This window comes from Nipponia nippon, unplaced genomic scaffold (genome assembly GCF_047370975.1).
Source record: "Nipponia nippon isolate SJK-2023a ecotype South Korea unplaced genomic scaffold, ASM4737097v1 scaffold_15, whole genome shotgun sequence".
Lineage (NCBI taxonomy): Eukaryota > Metazoa > Chordata > Aves > Pelecaniformes > Threskiornithidae > Nipponia > Nipponia nippon.
The window spans coordinates 4163471-4184862 of record NW_028262331.1 but is presented as its reverse complement, the minus strand read 5'-3'; the positions used below and the strand labels follow the sequence as shown (position 1 = coordinate 4184862).

General features: G+C 54.2%; 1 protein-coding gene across 2 annotated transcripts in view; it reads right to left on the bottom strand.

Moving 5' to 3' along the window:
* The window catches only part of ATP2A3 (ATPase sarcoplasmic/endoplasmic reticulum Ca2+ transporting 3), a 59619-nt gene that overhangs the window by 21550 nt on the left and 16677 nt on the right, over nucleotides 1-21392 (bottom strand). For both annotated transcript variants that reach the window (XM_087751635.1, XM_087751636.1), the window contains exons 2-9: nucleotides 18056-18073; nucleotides 17534-17616; nucleotides 14344-14448; nucleotides 13450-13588; nucleotides 9557-9637; nucleotides 8433-8518; nucleotides 7430-7894; nucleotides 1211-1299 (exon numbers count right to left, since the gene is read on the bottom strand). In XM_087751635.1, coding sequence (XP_087607761.1) covers nucleotides 1211-1299; nucleotides 7430-7894; nucleotides 8433-8518; nucleotides 9557-9637; nucleotides 13450-13588; nucleotides 14344-14448; nucleotides 17534-17616; nucleotides 18056-18073 — 1066 coding nt within the window. The remainder of the gene's footprint in view (nucleotides 1-1210; nucleotides 1300-7429; nucleotides 7895-8432; nucleotides 8519-9556; nucleotides 9638-13449; nucleotides 13589-14343; nucleotides 14449-17533; nucleotides 17617-18055; nucleotides 18074-21392) is intronic.

Here is a 21392-nt window from a genome sequence, read left to right as displayed (position 1 = left end):
CAGATCAATGCAGAGCCTCACCCCAGGCAGTCCCTGAAGGAAAGGGGACACTGCAGCTTCAGAGGGCAGCAGACAGGAGTTCAGCTCCTCAGTCCTCCTCATTTAATTGAAACCCACTGGTTGATACCAGCTTATGACCTGGCTCACTTTTTAATAGAGATTCCTAGCCAAGGATCGAATTGGCTCTATAAATATTCATGAAGTTAAGTCTGAGGCTGGGATGAATTATAGTCACTCCACAGATGAGCAGAAGGGATCGCAGTGAAGAACATGCCCAGGATCACACAGCAAAGCAAAGGGGAGCGGAGAGTGCTCCAACCACCAGCTGAGCTTCTCATCTTCCTCCTTCCCAGACTTCCCCCACACTGGGGAGCATCACCTCCCTTCGAAGGAGGGGGAATAAACACACACAACAGCAGAAAACCCCATTTGTGTAACAACACACCAGGGAAAATCCCCTGGCTTCCACTCCCTGCCCTTGGCTGCAGCTCAGCAAAGCCCACGTCTCCCCCGAAACACGTCCTGACATCAGTAGGATTGTGCCCCATCTCAGCTGTCCCTGCCGAGGACGCGGGGCTCGGGGAGCACTTTCCTGCCAGGGTTTGCAGCCATTTGCCAGTCTCTCTGCACATCGCCGGTGGCGCGGCTCCTGGACAAGCTGCCAGCCCCAGGTCCTGCCTGGGGCAGGGGCAACAGTTGCCAGCCGACACTGAAAATGCGCAGACTTCAGAAATTCGGAGAACAAGCACGTATTGCGAAAAGCCTCGTTCATCGCTATTCCCACACTTGCTGTCTTCTCCGGTTCAAAGCGGGCTCATTTTATCGGGATTGCTAACAAAGGGGGAGCCGAGCGCATGGGACACCCTTTGCTGAGCAGTGGAAGGGCAGCAGGCAGAGCCGGGGCACCTGCCCCCCACATCGTGTCGGGCAGGAGCCGGCGATGAGGGATGGTGAAACAACTGCCCTGGCTTCCACGCAATGCCTGCAAGCCCAGCGTGGCAAAAACCAGCACTCAGCGGGTGTCTCCACAGGCAGGGTTCAGTGCAGCTGCAAACTGCCACAGAAAACCCCCCTTTCTCCCCAGCTTGCTGGGTGAGCCTGGGGTCCCCCAGCCGCGGCCATGAGCTCGACCCTCCCACCTCGCCCCGACCATGCTGCCAGCCCAGGGCCACCCCGTGTCATCCGCGAAGCGAAGGGGACCCACACTCACATCTGTCCCTCAGGGGCATAAGTGGAGCCGGTGATGCTGAACTCATGCAGGCTGCACTGGGCGCCCTCCACCTTCTCCATAATGAACATCTGTGAGGGGGAAAGATGGAGACAGAGCATTAGGCAGCGATTTTTGGTACAACCCACGTGCCCAGCCTGGAGACCCACCAGCCGGTACCGTCCCACCAATGGCCCCACCGGCACCAGGCTCAGCCCCCTTCCTGGTCGCCCATCGCTCCTGGCCATCCCCAAATCCTTCCAGCTCTCCCCTGCCTTTTTCATGTTCATCTCCTCCAGCTCTTTTTTTCCATCAGAGAGGAGCGATACCGAGCCAGTTCCTAAGAAGGTGCTTGTGTTTTTCTTGGAGCAGAGGAGGAGCCAGGTCCGGGTTTCCACTCCTGCCCCGGCTGCCCTGGAAAGCCTCTGCAGGGCAGGATCTGACCATCCAGGAGCTGCAGGAAGGGGCTGCCCCTGCCGCCCTTTTCCAGCCACCTCTCGGCCACCAGCTCGCCTTGCATGTTACTGGGATCACAGCTCTGCTCCGGGCACTGGCAGTGTGGCAGCTCAGTAATAAAGCCCCGGGGAGCCGTAGAAGTCCCACACGCTCTCTTTTTAGTGATTTTTGTCTTTCAAACTCCTTCCAGTTTCTCTCTTGCTGCTATAGTGAGAGCAACAAAACCAAAAAACTGAAAATACAGTAAAAATCCCCCTTCTCCCCAAGCTCTCCCAATCCCCCCTTGCACAGCCCACCCTTCGGTGATGTCCAGCAGCAGCAAGAGCACTGCCCCACCCCGGCCGGGGCGACAGCTTGGCGACACTCGCTTCTGCTTAATCGTTATTTATGACCCGCGCTGAAGCCAAAACCCAACATAAATAAATAAATAAATAAAATTGGTTTGATGAATGCATTTCCTCAGCCACAAGCGCCTGCGGGGAGCAGCCAGGAGGGAGGATGGCTGCAGGAAAGCGATGCCCTCAGCTCTACAGACCTGCTTGACAGCTCCAGAAAGTGGGTGCAGGGGCAACTGTCCCTCTGCACCCTGTCTCACATAATTTATTTTCCCTATTTATTTTCCTCTGATCATTTGAGATGTTCCCCAGGAGAAATGGGGCAGCATCACTTGGCACCAGAGATGCAACAGGTCTGGGTACCATCTACTTCTCTCCCCTCTGCGCTTCCTCCGGCAACTAACAGAGGTTAATTTACTATTATTATTAATTACTCTTAATAATACAAGGACACCCCGGCAGTGCATCCACGTTGGTGGTGGGTGTGAGACCTCCCCATGCAGCCCGGTATCCCCAGGTGCAAGCTTAGGGCCAAGCCGAGGGACAAAGGCCAAGCTCAGGGAAGCACATGTATGGCAGGTTTAGCACCGGGACACCTCGGCGGGTTTTCCCACCTCCGTATTTTACAGGTTTGGGCAAATCAAAGCAGGAGATTCAAAGCATATGTCTCCTACATAAATACTTCTGAGCCCAAAGCAACCTCCCCACAGCTTCACAGCTATTTGCAGATACCCCGTTTGCAGGGCTATTTGCCCTCAGCTCCTTTCCCACAGCCCATCCTCGAGATTCCTCACCATCCCTGAAGGGTTTCAAAGAAAATCACAAGCCAAAGGGTTGCAGAAGAGACTCGGGACATCCCGGGCCCTCGGCTGGGGCACTGAGCTCCTCTGGCAGGAGCTGCAAACACTCATGCATGAAGGACCTCGATAAAGAGAGCCAAAACATCGCATCCCCTTTGGCAACTGAATTGCCCGGAGATGACAGGCTCCAGGAACAGAGGCGAAGTGTGGCTGAAATTTCCCAAAGCAGAGGCTTCTGCAACACCAAAAGGGACCTTCGAAGGGTGAGCACCCTTCATCTCTTTTTCATATGTTCAACACCATCAGCCTTCCAGAGAGCCAAAATCTCCTGGTCTCTTCAGAAAATGGACTCCTGCACTCAGAAACGCCGACCGGACTTTTATTTATTAAAAAATCTGAAAGCATCCACCCAGCCACTGGTGCTTTTGCCTGATATGAGCCTGTTTGTTTTCAAACGCTCACGGCTACAAAACAATTACTACTTTCACAATAGCAACTTTCTTATTAAAAAAGGAAAAGAAAAAAAAAATCATTCCAGGCCCTTTATTTTTCCATGCCTATTTAAAAAGGTGCTGCGTAACCCACAGCAACCAGAGGTTATATCAAATTTCCTGCCTGCTCCCAGCTTGCGTGACTGGCAGAGCGAGGGGGCGGCCAGGGCACTGCAAAGGTGTTTGCAGGTTTTTTTGGCGTGATGTTTCGGCAGATTGCCAGGCTGAAAAAAGGGGGCAGGTTTGCAGGCAGTGGAAACAGTCTGGAGGAAATAGCTATGTCTTAATCTGTAAAGAGGATAAGGAAGGTTTCCATCCTGAAAATAATAAAAATAATAACAGGAGCAATAGAAGGAGGTGGCAAAGCTGCACACCACAGCTTGGCTGGGGAGGCTGCTGAAGAAAGATGCTCGCAGAGGGGCTGCCTGACCCCCTGCATGGCCACGGTGAACACCAGCTCCAGCATCCAGCAAGGGGAACCCAGCCAGCACCCCCAGGGCTTCCCCCTGCTCACCCTCCTGCCCTTGACCCTTTTAAAATCGTGCTGGCAATTTGGGGGTTTAATGTAACAGAGAGAGGGAAAGGAAAACATTACATTGCTCCTCGCCTGGCCCCAGATGCTGCCGGCGTGTATTTTTAGAAAGCAAAGGGTGCGCCATCCCCGGAGCAGCACAGGGCATCTGGCTGCAGGCTTGCAGGGAAGAGAGATGCAAAGGATACATCTCCATATTTCTGTATTTTCTGTAATATCTTTAAAAAAACTACTCATCAAAAGGCAGACAAGATAGGATTGCTGTCTGGAATACTAACAGGCTGTAATCATCAGTCATTTACCCATCAATCAGCCCACAGATCAGCATCATTTTCTTCCTGCGCTGGAAGCAGCCCCGGCCGACAGGCACCCACCGGCAGCCGCCATGGCCGGCGGCTCGGCCACAGCCCCTGGGAAACCCCCAGCGAGGTCTCCCATTAATTAGTGCCTGCTTTAGACAGACAAAACTGCCGGATCAAGGCACAGCATCCTGGAGATTAAAAAGCAAATAGTGCCCGCACAGCTCCTGGGCGGCTGCACCCGGGATGGGAGTTTGCACGTCCGGGCTCTGCTACAAGGTTTACTGAAAATAAATCCCTTTCTGCTCTTGTTCCCCAAAACACCAGCCATCTCAGAGATATCCAAATGTCACCAGCCACCTCCCTCTCCTGGACATGGGGTGCCAGCATCTCCCCCCTCCAGCCCCGTCCTGCTCTGCCCCACGCAGCAGCGGCCCTGAGCCCGCACAGCCACACTCGCATTTCTGCTTCGGGTCCTGACTCAAATGCCACCCTTGTGCTCCTGGAAAATTAAGTTATGGTGCATAAAAGGGTGCCGCAACTTTTAGGAGACTGATTTAAATGTGCAAGAGCAGAGCTGCAATGCCTCTCTGACCCCTTCTCCCATCACTCCCATCTGCACGGTTATTTAATGGTTGAGAGAAGGCTGTCCCTGGTTGCTCCGCACCTTGGGCTGGGTGAGATGGTGGTCTCGGAGACCCCCAGTTGCCCATAAGGTGAGTGACAGGAACCACAGGTTTAATCTGATTTACTAAGTGGGTTTGTGGCTTTACTGCATTACTGTAGAGCTGTAACCTCTGGCGGACTTGAGGCCAGAGCAAAAGCACCAAAGCCTCGGCTGCCCCAGATGGATGAGGCCCCCGGCACAAAGCTCTTCAGTGGGCACTTAACACCCACGAGCATTTTGGGGGCACCGCTTCGCCCGTGCTGACCGCATGGCATCCATATGCATCCTGCTGAGCTGGCTCAGCCAGCGCCCTGGCCACGAGTCCTGGGTGCCAAGCAGAACACGGAGCTGGCGGCGCAGCCCTTAAAAAACAGCTGAGGGTTTTAAAACAGACTTGAAGTCTTTCAAGAGTCACTTTACAGCTCTACAGACCTGACACCGGCAGCGAGACGTAAAGGGACAGCACTGCTCGGCAGCATACCCTGTGGCCCAGCAGCTGCGCTCACCCAAATTAAATGTGTGTGTTAATTAAATCGCACTCAATTAATACATTTTTCCAGGCTATCGATAGGCTTTTGCACCCCCATAGCTGAGCCGGCTGCTTGGTGCAGGAGCACGTCCAGGACACGCCAACGGCCGCCCAGTGCAAATATTTACCCACCCGCCGCTCGGCAGAGCCGCCGGCAGCCTCTGTACTGCCTGCGTCAACGCGGGAATCCCTGTCCGTTAAACATTAACAGCCGTGTCTGTGTGTCCTGAGGCCATCGTGCCCTGGGAGTCAGGATTCAGCCAAGTGAATAACATGGATATCGGAAGGGGGTTGTGGGGAAACGGGGTGGAGGATACATGGAATTTTGAATTGAAATTTTTTTTCTTCCAATGTGCTGCTCTGCAAATTTTAACTTGGTCCAAGTTAGGGCTGACTGAAGCTAAAAGCCTCACGAGTGCTGCTGCCCCACTCCGTCCCCCTCCTGCCCTCTCCCTGGCTCAGCATCACCAATCCTGCCTCTCCCAACCGCCCCACACCACGGGAGACAGTGGCACTTCTGCCCCAGTTCAAGGAGCACATCCTCCAGCAGGAGGTGGTTTGGGGAGGGCATGATCATGTCCTACCTCTCCTTCTGCAGTCTGCAGAGCTAAAGAGACCCCAAATGCCGGGGTCACCCTCCCCTGCATCCCTGGGGCAGGAAATCGGTGGTGTCCCGTGGTTCGGCCAGGGGTGGCACGCACCACTCTGAGCTCTGCATTGCTGCAGCCCACCAGAGTGGATATGCTTTGGCCACTTTGTCCCAACAGCCCAAAAATGAAAACTCAAAAAATTGAGGAGGTAGGAACATTGTCCTGGCATGAAAATCAGCCCATAAAAATAACCCCTAGTATTAATACGAAAGCGGTGTGAGCACGTGCCTGGGAGCACCCGGCTGATAACCAGGTGTTGCCCCACCCCGGCAGAGCCACATTTCTGACTCCATCACCTGCACCATCACCATGGGCTCAGCACCAGAAACCGGAGGGATGGCAAACATGACACGAGCCAGCCACGTCCCCACAGCCCCGGGGCAGGACCTCCTTCCAGCAGTGTCTCGCTTTAAATCATTTACAGAGCAGAAATATCAGACATTTCCAGTCATCTGTAGTTTGTGCTGAGCAAACCAGTGGCCAAAGCCCGTGGCCAGCTTGCAGCATGGTCATGGCTTCCCACCACGCTACCCAAGTGTCAGAGAGGAGGGATGGTGGCCAGGTCCATTTTTCCCCACAGCAACACATTTTCCAAGGTTCTCCTATAAAACCGACGCGCCAAGGCCATGAAAAAAAGCTTTCCTGAGACTTGAGGATTAATGGGGAAACTGAGAAGTACTTGGATGGTCCAGGCGTTCCTAACAAGTCACCTCCCTGTATGGTCAGGCACACGGGAGCAAAGCTCTTTGGTAGACCAGGAGCCTTCGACCTCTTTGCCAAACCACCCCAGGGCTCCCTCTGTCAGAAGTGCTTTTCGGTCCGAGCCCAGCTGCACACACCTGCGGATGGCAGACCTTCCGCCAGGCGAGGACGGGTAACCGAAGCACCGGTTCACCAGGTCACGAGCATCTTCTCTTAACGCCTGGATTTCTGCATGAGTTCGTCATGGCCAGCTGGACCCATGGGTTGCACTGACACTCCAAGTTTTGGCCTCACAGGTCCAGGCTTTGTAATTTTGCATGGTCCAGGATTTCTCACTGGTTTGGTTAAAAACAGGGGGAAAACAGGCAAAAGAGCAGAGGAGGCTGATTGCATTGGCTTCTCCAGGAGCTCTATCTCAACATCACATCCCAGCAGGAAGAAATGCTCTCTGGAGAGAGAGCCCTGAAATAAGTCTGCAACACAGCACCTCCAAACTGGTGTGCTCATAAAAGTGAGTTCTCTAATTACAACCGTGCCAAGAGAAGCCATAAACCTTATTGACTCTGGTCAGGCAGAGAGGAAGCTCAGGGCTTCCTATAAACCATCTTCCATGCTCACCTTCAAATTCCTAATATGAAACAAGTCTGGTGAGGACAGCAAAGCCCGTCACCCCAGGATGGGGATGGAGCAACGCAGAGTGCTCAGCAGCTTACAGAGCGTCCCCCCTGCACCCCAAAATCCGAAATGCCCCCGGCACTCACCCGGCAGACGGACATTTGATTGGTGGTGAGGGTGCCGGTCTTGTCGGAGCAGATGACAGAGGTGCAGCCCAGGGTCTCCACCGAGGGCAGGCTCCGGACGATGGCATTCTTCTTGGCCATGCGGCGCGTGCCCAGCGCCAGGCAGGTGGTGATGACGGCCGGGAGGCCCTCGGGAATGGCGGCCACCGCCAATGCCACTGAAATCTTGAAATAGTAGATGGCCCCCCGAAACCAGGAGCCCCCATGGACAGGGTCGCTGAAGTGGCTGACGTTGATGACCCAGACGGCAATGCACACCATGAAGATGACTTTGGAAAGCTGCTGGCTGAACTCGTCCAGCTTCTGCTGCAAGGGGGTCTTCTCGGGCTCAGTCTCCACCATCTGGTTTCGGATCTTCCCGATCTCGGTGGACACCCCTGTCGCAATGACAATCCCTACGGCCTTCCCAGCTGCGATGTTGGTGCCCTGGGAGGGAAGAAAGGGGCCAGAGTGGACATGCAGGCATAAAACCTCTCGGCCTGAGCGGGGAAATGGGTCACTTGTTGTGAAAGGAGAACGAGATCTTGGTTAAGAGGAAAATGACATATCCTGGGATTTTATATAAACCCACCCTAAAGCAGCAGGAGACTCTCCTGAGAGCTCTCTCACCCCTCGAGGACTTGACTTCTGCCCGAGTGGAGCATGAGCAAGGAGGAAACTCAAATTTGCAACAGTTCCAGGCTCAACCACAAACCTTCTCCCCATCTGTAATGCATCCTACTTGATGGAAAACCTGCTGAGTTTGCCCAAGGCATTTAAGGGCATCAAGTGCCACAGCCCAAATGAAATCCCGTGAAAGCAGGTCCTCGTTTTTATGGATTTGGGGCTCTTTTTATGGATTCGGGTCTTTCTGATGCATGCACTCCCTTTCACTGCTCAGAGACCTCCTGTATCCATCAGCATCTTCACTTGGCAGCTCTTTGGAAAACCACAGGAGAGTTGGGAACAGGCATAAGGGACTTACAGAGAAAAGCATGTTCTTCTTGTCCTGGTTGACAGCCCGGGGGTCAGGGATGGGGTCAGCATGTTTGATCACCGACACAGACTCCCCTGCCGAGACAAGATGGGGGAGATGAACCACCCATGTTTCCTCTCCAGCCTCTGCCCAACGCTGTTACGAGCCTGCATCACAACCCCCATGGCTTTTTAAAGCAGTACTTTCCCACCAAACCACCAAAACATCCATCATGGGGATGTCGGAGCTGGGCCAAGGTGCTCTGAAGATGAGGGCTGCAGAAAAATGACCTGTGTGGATTAGCGGCCACGAGCTCCCGTACAGCCCAACGGGATGGGGCCAAATCCCCGCGCCAGGGAGCCCGCTGGCTTACAGCGCAGGTTTGCACGGTCAGATGGGGTTTGTAGGGCAGCACAACAGGAAAGGTGCCCAAAGCCCTTCCGCTGAAGGTTTATATTTTGTTCTTTGCAGATTTTCCCTTTTGCAGCATCTCCTTTTGCCCTTGGGGAACTAAGTTAATGCAAAGCCACTTTTCAGGGAGACTGGGCTCCTTTCCCCATGTTTTTTAGCATTTTTTCTGATTGCTTTTCCTTCCCTGCTGCCATATCCTAACTCGATGTCTTTACAAAATCATGCATGAGAGCTGAAATACTGGAAGCCCTTTTTGTTGGTTGATCATTCACCGGCCTTCCCTGACAGCAGAGAGAAAATTTTTGAAATATCATAGATTATCAGCTTTAAGGGCTTTTCCAATGCTTAAAAAAAAGCCCCAAATATTGTCACCTCTCCCTGAACCCGTGAGGCCTTGCGCAGTGGTCATCGTGCAACGGCTGCACAGAGGGAGCATAGGCAGGGACTGAGAGCCCCCCGTGAAACCCCACGTGCCGCACAGGAAAGCCCCACGCTTTGTGTTTTGCAGGAGGGATGCCCAAGCACCGGGCACATCTCACCTATGCCATGACTTTTAGATGACACTGGGACCTCCCCAGGTCCTCAATCTCATTCTCCCACCCATTTCCCACCCCAGCAAAGCATTCAGCCCAGTGTCAGCCCTGAAATTTGGCTTGGGGCAGATGGCAGAGGGAAAGCTCTGCCTTCAGCAGCCGCCTCCGCCCCACCACGCCTGCACGCACCTGTGAGGATGGACTGGTCGACCCGCAGGGTGGTGGACCGGATTTCGATGATCCGGATGTCCGCCGGCACCTTGTCGCCAACTACAAGGGCAAGAGCAGAGCAGCTCCATCAGGCAGGACCAGCAGCACCTGCTGCCCTGGGGAAGGGGACGGCAAACCCAGAATGCGCCAGCACAGCTGGGCTCTGCCCCAAGGCTTGGGGCCACCAGTTTGCACCTCGGTTCCTGCTGTTTCCCCTCGATTTCTATTTCAATTGTCCAGTCTCCAGGGCAGGGACTGGCTTTTGCTGAGAATCACCACGTCCCTATGCGGTGCAGGCGCATGGCAGCACCCAGCCTGAAGCAACGATGGGTCCAGCCCGTGGTTAACGAGAGTCCTGCCCCGGGATGCCTCCTTTCCACATTTAAAGCTGAATTTTGTATGTCTGTACTTTACAAGTCAAAAAAAGAAAGCTGGAAAGAGGCTCCATCAGTTGCAATAAGCTGTCAGGCAGCACAGTGATGGGACCTTGAGGAATTTCTAATTTTAGGGGATTATCTTGCACAAAAGCAGCCAGCCCAGGGAGCAGGCAGCAGCGCCGAGGGGTTTACTTGTGCCGTGCCAGGCGCCCTCCACCCTCGCCCATGGACCACCCGCCTGTTTCAAGCATCACATCTCCCTGTACAAAATTCTGCAGGAGTGAGTGCTGCCCTGTCCCTGCTGCACATGGATGCTGCTGGGGCGGGTGACCTGCCCGCCAGCCCTGCCCATCACCTTCCCCAGCTGCCACCTGAGCAAAACTAACTGGCATTTGAGCCAGATTTGCCAGGACAAGCAGCAAAGGCAGGAGCTCTGCACGGGGCAGCTGGGTGAGCAGAGGACCTGAGCAGGCTCCCAGCAAGCCCCCACGTCCCACCCACCCTGGCTGCACCTCCGCAGTGACATGTGCTCCTCCGCCGTGGCTGGGACCCCCTTAACCATCATCACAAGCAGCGAGCATCTGCATCCCTCCTCCTGCCAGCAAGCGGGCAGGAGAGCAGGTATCTTTTCTCTTCCTTTTGGAGCAGAGCTGCCCCAGTTAGAGGCACAGGCGTGTGGTCCTCAGGGCAGCAAGCATCACACCCTCTGCCCTCCAGCCAAACGCCAGTGTGGCCCTGCCTGCTGCCCCGCATCGCCTGCCTTGCCACGGCCCCATCTCTCCTCTTCCCTGCAAAAACCCTACAGCACCCCCCATCTTGCCTCTTCCCTGCAAAAACCCCAAAACATTCCCATTTTGGAGCAGCCCGAGCCTCCCAAGGCCACTCTTAACCCCGTTTCAGGGCTCCATGGGCCAACTGGAAGCTGTTGACACTGGAAGACCTTTCGTGGCCAAGACAAACAGCCGTCCATGAGTCCCCTGGCATGGCATGGTGGTTACGGGAGAAAGCAGCCCCATCAACTGACAGCCACTGATCACCACCCACTGAGGCGCATGTGCTTCCTTAAAAAACCCATTTAAAGCTGCTTTTCCCACTGGGTTTCTTCCTCCCGGCTCTTCCTCCTGCTCCCTTATCAGCTGGACACAACTGCACTCCGGTGCTTCGGAAATATTGAGGCAGAGAGAGCCCTGGCTCACAGCACCTTACATCACGTTACACAACACTGCCGGCTTGGCTGCTAATGATCGTCTCAAGTCCCAGACTTTAACGAGCGCTTCCTCCCAGGGCTCGTAAACGCCCCCTCCGAGCGCAGCGGGAGGGGGGCTGGCATCGCTCCACCGCTCAGCCATTTATTCCAGCTGCAGATGCGAGGGCTCTTGGATGCGGCGTGCAACATCTGCCGTCCGGCCAGACCTGCCCCACTCCCCATCGCACCCGTTTCTGGGGGGCTGAGAAGGGGGTACTAAGCACAGGGACCCACCGACCCCCCCAAATGCTTCCCTCAGACTTTGCAGCTGCTCAAGGGAGTTGGAGCACCTTAAAGGGAGCAAAGAGCTCCTCTTCCCTCCTGGGAAAGGCAGGGAGGGTTTGCAAACATTAGCTCAACCTGCAGATGAAAAATCTGTTGCCAGCATCTAGAGACAGCGACAAGCCCTGGGGCCATGGGGGTAGCATCTGCTCAAGGGTGGATAGTGCGATAGCATCCCAAGAGACTCGCACGGCGCAGGACAGACCTGGCAGCTGCTGTTAGCCAGCTATTAAACATGCGCTGATCACCCAAGCACTGCAAGTCTCCCCCGTACCGAAAGCCAAGGGAAAGAGAGGAAAACGGGAGGCAACGCTGCCCAAGCAAAGCAGGAGCGGGCAGATGGGGCAGCACCTGACGGAGCTCCCTGGGCAATGCCCTGCCTGTGCTTTTTGGGCAAGGCAGAAAGCTGGCGCTGCAGCCGAATTTAATCCCTGTGCAGCTGCCTGCACAAGGACTCACCTCGATTGCCTTCTTAGAAAAGGGCAAAAATCAGCTGGGTTTAAACAGCTTGCCAACTTGCAGCTTGCAACCACCATTCCCCTCTTGTCTTAGTGCAGCAGGTTTTCTGCTCCCTGCTGCCAAATTCATTGCATTTGCACATGCAAACAGAAGCCAGTCCCTCCTGCCTGCGCTGCCGTCCCCAGGATGTCACCTGGACGTCCACTGCACATTCAAAGCTATTGCTCCTGGTGCGCTTTCCTATCAGGCAGCGTGACAGCATCCTCACCACTTGCTATGACCTCCTAAACCCACAATTTGCTAATTAATTGGCTAATAATTTGCAAATCCTTCCAGAGGAGAGCTCAGCTCTTTCCCTCCCATTCGTGATACTGATTGTGCCATTAAAAAGTAACATTCAGCCGCTGACAGGCCAGCAGCAAGCACTGAATTTGGGGAAAGACGTCAGAATTTAATTAATTAATAATTAATTAATTTAATTAAAGGCCAGGTCAGCAGCTGGAGTGCATTGCCAGAGCTGGCTTGGGAGTGCCGCCAGCTCACTCAGCTGAGGATCTGGCCAGCACTCCTCTGCTTGATCCTCCCTGCATTATTTTTATGTTCATCTTCCAGCTGAAGCCCAACTGGAAGACATAAATAACAGCGAGCTGGCTGGGCGCAGGAGGGATTGCAGCATGTTTCCACTAGCAGGGCCACGAGGAGGAAAGGAGAGGATTAGTTTTGCGGCTCTGGGGGTTTACGGCATCGTTTAACGAACAAACAAAATGGGATAATTGAAATGCATCCTCTTTAGCTCTGGTGGGGCAGGCAGGAGAGTCCCAGGCATCCTTCGCTGAGTGCAAAACCCCAACAGAAGGGCTGGGGGTGACAACCCGACTGGGGACGCAAAAGCACCCTGCAGCTGGTCTCCTCTGCCTCTCGCCCTCCTGGAATAACAAACCCCAGTTACCAAGGCAGCCTGCCCACACAGGCAGGGCCAGCACCGCTGCCTGCAGCACTGAAACCCCCCCACGCTAGCAGCAGCGCTCGCCTGGCACTGCCGGTGCGGCACCCAGCACCGGCCCTTCACCAGCGCCTCGTCCGGGGGATACGTGTGGGAGAGCCACTTCCAGAGAGAGGGAATCTTGGTGGAAAAGTCCAAGTTCTTCCAGTTCTTCCAGAAAACGGGGAAACCCTCTCAAGACACAAAACTTGTGCCAGAAATACACACTTCTTTTTTTTTTCTTTTCTGCTGTTCTCTACCGCCCTATGCTCGGGGCAAAGCCTCGGTAGGCTGATGAGCCCCAACTTTGGCCCAGATCATTTCACCTCTCTGGATTTGAAAAGAGAAACTAAGATCTCCAGTGTACAACAATGAGGTGACTTGGTGGCCGTGCCTCCAGAGATGCGCTCGGACGCTGCGGCAAAGCCCTCCTGCCACCCGGACCACAAGGTGCCTATCACCAAAGCCCCCCTGGCCAGCACCACCTTCCCATCCCACCCCCTACCCTGGGGTGATGGCACCCTACCTGCTACCTCCACGATGTCCCCAGGGACAATGTCCCGGGCTCGGATCCGCTGCACCCCGCTGCGGTCTGCGCGGATCACCTTCCCCATCTCAGGCTCGTACTCCTTCAAGGCTTCGATGGCACTCTCGGCATTTCTCTCCTGCAAGCAGAGGAGGAGCAGAGCTGCCGGCGGTGGGATTGCTCGTGCCAGCAGGCTCCCTCCCCACCCACTGCAAAGACAGGAGCACCCAAACCCCAGCCCTGGCTTTGGCGTTCATTTGCACCGTCGATGGGACAAGTACCACATCTTCCTCAGCTGCGCTGAAATGGTCCCTGCTGGCTTAAATCACAGCAGGTCCTGGACACTGCATGGACCTTTGGGCTTGATTTTCTCATTCTTGGTTTGGGAAGCAGCATATCCCACCCAGATATATTTTTCCCCATCCAGTAACTCCCCCTCAGATCAAGCTGCAGATAAATAAATGGCCTTAAAGTGAATAAATACAAGAGGGAGAGCATCACTGGCTGAGGCATTTGCTCATCCCCCAGGAGGGATACAGCGAGGTGAGGGGCAGCAGCCACCATGGCTTTCTGGTGAACAGGGAAAAATCTTCCCTTGGAAAACGCATTTGGCCACGGCCAGGAGACAAGCAGCATTTGCCTCAATGGCAAATAAGTGCAAGATCCTAAACTCCAAACTGCAAAAGCTGCCAAAGAAAGACTGAAGGAACGAGCCAAGAGGCAGCCAACAACTGAGCATCTGCGCTGAGGCATGGGGCAGCACGGCCAACATGAAAATTGAACCTTTGAGAAAGGAGTTTCCAATGGCAAGAAGCAACCAGACCTTCAAATGAAGCATCTCAGCCACACGGAGCAGAGACCTGCAGAGCAAGCGGCGGGGGAGCTGCGACTTACCTGCCACACGCCCACCACAGCATTGGCGATCAGGATCATAATAATGACGACGGGTTCCACGAACGCCGTCGTGGTCTCCTCTCCTTCTTCAAACCAGGCCAGGATCTGGTAGGCAAGAGAAGAGAAGGACCACAATGTGCTTGAAACAACAAGCGCCAACGTTTTAAGAAGGACGAAAGGAGCCAACCAACACGTGGTGCTTGCTGGAGGGAAGACAGAACCCAGAGTGGTGGCCAGCCCCACACGGCTTGGTTAAAGCATGGACTTGCCATATCCCACTGCCAGTGCTTAACTCGGCGGCCTCCACTCTTCTGCTGGGGATAACCTAATGCATCAAATGAGCAAGGCTGGAGCAGAGCAGGCTTCTTACCACCCTGAGCTCCCTCTCCATCCCACAAAGAACCCATACCATACTACAAATGAAGCACGCACACACACACACGCACATATTTTCACTCCACAGCAACACGTCGCTGCTCTGCGGCAGAGGCACCGGCATGAAAGACCTCTGACATAGGGGTTCACTCCTGCTTTACTGATTAGCAGAGCCACCGCAGCAGACTCGGCCATCAAGCAGATTGCAACAGCTCTGCAAATTCACCAGCAAATAGGTCGCTGCGTGTTGTTTCGGGAACGTATTGAACCTCGCAAGGGACCAGCCACCCTCCTTATCCGCCCACAAGTCGTATCCAAAAGGAGGGGACACGAGACTCAGCTTTGCCACCCCACTGCCAAACACCCCGAGTATACTCAAAAAACAAGTATTTCTTCAGTAGCTAAGTGGGAAACTTCTCCTCATGCACAGTTGCTCTTAAGGTAAATTATGGGCAAAACTGAGCTAACAGCTCGGTACCCGGGCACCACAAATAAGGCTTAAATCAGCAATTGGGGAGCGAGGTGCTGCTGCTGATGAACACCAAGTGCACGTACAAAGGGGTTCATATTGCAATTACTCAGTGCCCCCCATAAAGGCAGCTTTGCTAATCACATGGGCATTGGGTTTAGCTGATCCCAGATCACCTCTCAGGAGTATTAAGCATGGAAGAGGTCAGCAGTGCTGGCGGGTGCCAGCTCACGGAGCCCGGCAATGCACCCGCTGCCGGCTGACCTCGCCTGCATGCCCTGGGGAGGAGAAGCTGCTCTGTGCTCGCAGGAGGAGCTGGGGGTGAATCATGGCTTCTCCTGGGGAAAGGCGCATAGGGATGCAGCCTCTTCCCTGGCGATGGCAGAAGAGCCCAGCAGGAGATATGCCACTGAAGGAGGAAATGTTTAAAGACGAGCCATAACACCAACTGGGGAAGTAAAGGCTGGATGGCACCAGGGACACCCTGAAGGCACTGCATTGCACTGGCAGCTCCGGTGGCAGGAGCAGCCTGGGCTGGGCTTCACGCCCTGCTAAACACAAGGAAAACCCAACCCTAAGCAGCTCTCTGACATTACCCAAACGTAACGTCATGTTCTCCTCCCGCATGACGCACCAGGAGGCATATATTGTCAGCGAACATTAACCCTGCCCCACACATCGGCAAAGGTGTAAAGGAAGGCTATATGCCCCGCACTGTGCCCAGCCATACCCAAAACCTGCCCTGAGCATCATCAGCTTGGGCATCACCAGCCCGGGATCTCCAAACCCTCCCAGCCACGTGGGCAGGACGAGAAGGCAGCGAACAGCAGGCAGGAGGCACCTCCCACGCGGGCAGCCACAACGCTGCCAGTCCCGCTCAGCCAGAGGGAGGAAAAAAAAATTAAAAATTAAACAACAGATTGGATTTTCTTTTTTAATTGAAAATGTGAATGCTTCCACACAGCAGCAGAAGGGCTCCGGGAGGGAGACTTCACTCCAAGGAGGGCAGCCGCACAGGGTTTGGAAATGCTCCCGGCCCCGTCTTTGCCTGCATACTCAGATGCGCACGCAGGTGCCTGCCCCACTGCCTGCACCCCAATAGAGGTGAAGGTGATACGTGGGATTTCTGAGTTGGCTTCAGGCACCTGAAGCGCTGCTTTCTCCTCTCATCACTCATCACCCATCACCCAGTGCTCTGGCCAAGAAAAAGCAAGCTGTGAGATGTCCTAGCAGCCTCTCTGGGCATGCAGGGAGGTGGTGCCGGGACCCCCCAACTCCCAGCACCTCCCAGTTCCCCAAGGATACACGGCTTGGCCATTGCACCAGGAAGGTATCGACACACACATCTTCATGTGTCAGAGACAGTGTCCTCTGTTTCAGTGGATCCTGACATGGATGTGGTCATGCTGACATTTAATACTTTCAAAAATAGCCAAGGAAAAAATAAAGATAAAGAAAAAAACCCTTCTATTTTAACCATCTACACAAGGTGAGGCACAAGTCGTTCTACTGGATGAAACATGGCATTGCGAAGCAATCAGTAAGAATTAAAATCAGAGAAGGGACTTGCAAACAGGCTGTTTGGGTCCTAACTCAGTGAAGAGCCTGAGCACAGAGCTCAGTCCCGACACTGGCCATGACAGCAAGTACAGGGGGAAGGAAAGCTCATAGCATGAAAAATGGTGAAGGGAAAACATATAATGGATTTAAGAGGGAAGCTAAAAGACATAGTAACAAAGGTACCTTCTAACCTAAAAACATAGGAAACTCTGTTGATAAAAATCTTGCAATGAGATAGAGACACGTCCAAAGGACCTGTGCTATCTCAGGCAGGGTCTGCAAACAATGACAAAAAACTGTGGATCACAGCAAAAAGCATCCCAGGACTGAAAGCTCTGGGCAGCCCCCACCTGCCTTTGGCAGCCCCTTCGCAGCCCCGCTCTTGCTGGGGCTCTGTGCTTGCTCTCTCCAAACCCCAACCCTAACCCTCCACAGTGCCCAGGGCCAACACCCATCCCACCCGGCACCCCACCAAGACGTGCCCAGGATTGAACGTTTCTATGGCCCTTTTCTGCCTTTGTCTGGTACAGTCTTGGGGAAATAGAAAGAAGTCCAGGCAGTTTTTCCGATACCACTTTTGGGTGGATCAACATTACTGAAAAATTCTACAGTCCCATCTTTTAAGTAGATACAGTGATATTGTCACTATGCCCTGGAAAACCACTGCGCTGCTGCTACATCTCCTTCATCCAACACGCACCCTCCTCTGGCTCCTGTGCTCCTCGGCTGCCAGCCGGGTCCGGACGTGCCCTGGAAGGTGCCCACCCCCACGCCTGGGGTACTTACGAATGACAGAAAAGCTGCCATCAAAAGGATGCGGACAAGGAGATCTTCAAACTGCTCCAGCACCAACTCCCAGAGGGACTTTCCTGGTGGGAAGACATGAAGCCAAGCACAGTCAGTGCTCAAAAAAAAACCCCAAGGACAGGTAATTTAGACCACAGAGACCACTAAGACCAATAGGACCCCGTCCCCCACTTGCAGCAGAGCTGCTCCAGTGCCCGTCGGCCATGGGCTCTAGCGAGGACACCCAGCACTGCAATGGGGGATTTTTCTCTCTAATATTAAACACCTTCATTTCTGGCATTGGCCTGGTTTTACTATGTCTGCTTTTAACTACCAAATCCTCTGTGCTTCTATTCACAGCTGGTAGTTCTGTCATCACAGGAAAGCTCTGCTGTCAGCCCAGCTTTCTCTGGGATTAAAACCAAGATTAAAAAACCCCAAAGACTCCCCCCTCCTTGTCCCCAGCACCCTCCACCCAGACTCAAGGCACGTACCCACCCTCACCTCCAGCCCACAACCTACCTTCTTCTGCAGGGAGCTCTGTGGGTTTTCATCGACAGCCCAGCAAGTGTAACAAAGTAAAAAATGATAAAAATAAAAAGATTAGTTAGTGATTTGGGCCCAGACTAGCAATCCCTTCCCTGATGCCCCAGCAGTCCATTCAGTACCCCAAAAACGCAACTTGTCCTGCACATATTCCCGCATCAAGACAGCTTGTCATCGAACTTCTCTGACACTGCGGGAAGCAGCGCCGGACACTCCCTGCACCAGGGAAACATCACTTCCCTGCTGCGAGCAGCTCCGGCAGCATTTAGTCCTGCACTCAACCTGCGTAAAAACCACTCCTCGGGCGCTGCCCTCTCCAAATCCAGGAGACAGAGGTCCAACCGTCCCGTAAAATGCCCTGCCAGAAACCCAATACGGACCCGCTGGTGACTGTAACATTCAGACCACGTTTCCTATTTATCAGTTGTACTTTACAGCCTGCAATGCTCTAGGAAAGAAATCCAAAGCCGATGCTCAGCTGGTCCAAGCTGCCCTCCCAAATCCAGCTGGGTGGGTGCAGAGCCTCCATCCGCACTGCTCCCAGCCAAACCCGAGCCCAGTCACCTGCACAACCTGAAAAAACCCCAAGGGCTCCCGAACACCCACCACAGTCTCCCCAAGACTCCCACATCCCCATGGGATGACCGTTACCTTCGCACGCCACATGCACCGAAGGGTCCCATGGCCGCTGGGCAATGCACAAACCCTGGTACCCACCAAGGGCATCGCTCCTGCTTCCTCACCCGTGCAGCAATGGATGTGCTGTCCCTGCCACGGGCAAGGTTTGGCTGAAGACTGCAAGGTCCTGCACCCAGGGAGGGCTCAGGAGTGACCCCCCTGGTTTTGGCTGCTGATGGGTGCTGGCATGGGTGGGAGTCTCTGTGTGCACCCGCTGTTCCTGCATTCGGGGTGAATCCTTTGGTTGCCCGTAGAGCAGCTCCCAGGGGAGCCGGCAGCCAGACCAAACCCTCCACCAACTGCCCCAAGGTGGGGAAGTACAGACATTGCGGCCGTCTAATGGAAAAGGAAATCCAGGATGCGCTGAGCGCAGCAGAGCTCGCTGGAGACGGAGAAAGCAAAGCCGTAGCCATGCATCAGCGAACCCTCAGGAGGGCTGTGCTGGTGGCCCAAAGGCATTGCACAGCACTGCAAGGGACAGCAGGGCACCAGCACTGAAGTGACATGGCACCGGGGCAGGGGACCCACTGCCTCCATCCTCTGGGGCAGGAGGGGACCAGACAGAAACCCCGCAACCCCAAACCTCCCAACGGGGAAAAATTCAGGCAGAAGCCTCCCAAAGAGCTCTCCCAAAGCCTCCACTGTCTGCCACCGACTTCTGCGCCCCATGGGGTGATAATAAAACAAGACATTCCTCCAACTCCTTGTGTTTCTGGAAGGGAATAAGGGACTGGCTGAAGTTCAAGAGGAATTGGCCCAAGGCAGACACACTCGATGCCCCGTTGCTGGACGAAACGCGGGGTTGTCTCCGAGCAACCCCTGCGCGGAGCCCTGAGCGAGAGCAGGAAGCGAAAACGGCTCGGCTGTTTTCCAGCATCTATTTTCATTCAGAGAAATGAAAAAACAAAAACCAAACCAAACCCACCTTCACTGAACCAGCCAGTGAAAAAAAGAAGCCTAAACGTGTTTATGCTTCAAACTGCATCAGCTCCTCAGTGTTCACAGAGACACTTACTACGAGTTGTTTTAAACCCATGTCCCTCCTAGATAAGGCTACTCCGATCTCCTGCCATCACAAGGAGCAGACAGACCAGTCCGTAACACCTATAATTATTCTTATATAGCAAAAAAAAAAAAAATAATCTTGGAGTGGCTTCAACGTTTCAAATCACTCTGCAGAGCATGTCAGAAGGAAAGTGGCTCTTCTCCCTTTTGCAGCCGGCTTCTCTCCACCCCCGGCTTCCTCTCTCCAGCCCAGAGAGCCACCAAAATTAAAAGTAGAAGAGATCTGCTGCTGCTATTTCCATCCAGGCTCCATTTTAAGGGTGCGAACGTGCGAGATGAGAGGGCTGGGGGCAGGCGGGGTGCCCCGAGGGAGGCGGCTGGGGCTCCCGCAGGTCTCGGCTCTGCCGGGGTGCCCAGGGGTGACTTTCCACCCCGAGCAGCCACCCGAAACACTGCGGTCCTCTTAGTGCTTCCCCTGCGTGGCGTTTGCATGAAGAGACACAGCGATGCCATTTGCAGAGCGGGGACTTTGCATGAGCTCTTGATTAAAGCATGAAAACAGGTTTCCGTGAGCTCAGGAGGAAACACGTGCAGCGGGGCGGCCAGCCGAAATACCACCAGTGGCAGACTGACACTATGCCATTGCTGTCACCAAACTCCAAACATTAGCAGCGCTGCTGCAGGCACTTCCCAAAAAAACCCCAATTTTGAGTATCCTGAGGACCAAGCACCTCCCTTGCCATCAGTGATTCCTTCCACCGCCCTTCACGTGGCAGCTCAGCACCCATTTTGCACCAAATATCCAAAGAAAAAGGGCAGAAAGTCACAATAAACACACATTTTTGGGTCTGAATCAAACAAACCCACCAGAAAACAGGAACATTTTTGGGCTGAAGCCTTCCCCTCTCACTTCCAAAGTCTCACTAGAAATAAGAGGGTTTGCCACTTGCCAAAAACCAAGTTTTATGTGAGTCAGCCCCGTGGCACCAGGCAGGGCAGCAGAGCTGGCACCGCTCCACCGAGCTGCAGCACCGCCATGTCCCACCCGGCCGGGAAACCCGCCGCAGAGGCAGGGAACCAGCAAAAGCCCCACTCTGCAATTCCCTTGGGACAACATTGTGAGCACAGACAGGCTGAAATGGAAACTCCCGGCTGGCACCTGAATAGCCCCTTTCTTCGGTCGGTGGCTCAGAGCTCAGCACAGAGATCCTCCTCTGTGCCCAAGCTCCCCAATACGGCCAGAAGACAAATGCAATAACACCACCAAGGGTAGAAAGTGATAACAGTTGCTCCAAATATCCTAAAACAGGGCCACCCACTTGCACCACAAATTTTCAGCTTCTCAAACTGAGCAGTCCCAGTGCAGGACCTGCAGCTTGCGGACGTGTATCTGCAATTTCTCTGCTACTGCTCTTCTGCCTGGCGGCTTTGGAGAGCAGAGCCAAGAAAGTAGAAGGTGATGGGTGCCTGGTGGCAACCCCTGGAGGTAATAGGGCCATTCCCACCAGCGGAAGAGCATGCTCTCCTCTGCGTTATCGAGCAGTGCAGGCAGCCCTGGCTCCACCACAAAATATCGATACGAGATGCTCTAAGGGCACGCAACAAGCCCGGTCACCCTGGGCAGACGTGG